The sequence below is a fragment of the Penaeus monodon genome, chromosome 32 (genome assembly GCF_015228065.2).
Source record: "Penaeus monodon isolate SGIC_2016 chromosome 32, NSTDA_Pmon_1, whole genome shotgun sequence".
In the NCBI taxonomy this organism is placed as follows: domain Eukaryota; kingdom Metazoa; phylum Arthropoda; class Malacostraca; order Decapoda; family Penaeidae; genus Penaeus; species Penaeus monodon.
The window spans coordinates 14630745-14631010 of NC_051417.1; the positions used below are offsets into that span (position 1 = coordinate 14630745).

Genomic DNA, 266 nt, shown 5'->3' on the forward strand with positions numbered 1-266 from the left:
CATCCGTTTTTAAGCATCACTATATCAAGTTCAAATCTCCCGTTCCTTACAGTCTCGGCTCGGGCCACGCACTGCCTCGCCAACTCCAGCGTGGTGGAGGTCGATACAGGACCCAAGTTCGGCGGAAAGGTAAGGCTTATTAGATACCAAGGATGACCAATCTCTACACGGGTTCGCGAAGCTACGTTAGATGGGGGCGGGGGAAGCTTGGAATTTTCAAGACCATGGGAAAAATTAACTGCTTTTTTGGGGGGTCAAACACACAT

At 50.0% G+C, this 266-nt stretch overlaps 1 protein-coding gene across 4 annotated transcripts in view; it reads left to right on the plus strand.

The window, feature by feature from the left end:
- LOC119593666 overlaps nucleotides 1–266 on the plus strand; it is a 65664-nt gene that overhangs the window by 52448 nt on the left and 12950 nt on the right. For all 4 annotated transcript variants that reach the window (XM_037942624.1, XM_037942622.1, XM_037942621.1 and 1 more), the window contains one exon: nucleotides 53–129. In XM_037942624.1, the coding sequence (XP_037798552.1) occupies nucleotides 53–129 (77 nt within the window). The remainder of the gene's footprint in view (nucleotides 1–52; nucleotides 130–266) is intronic.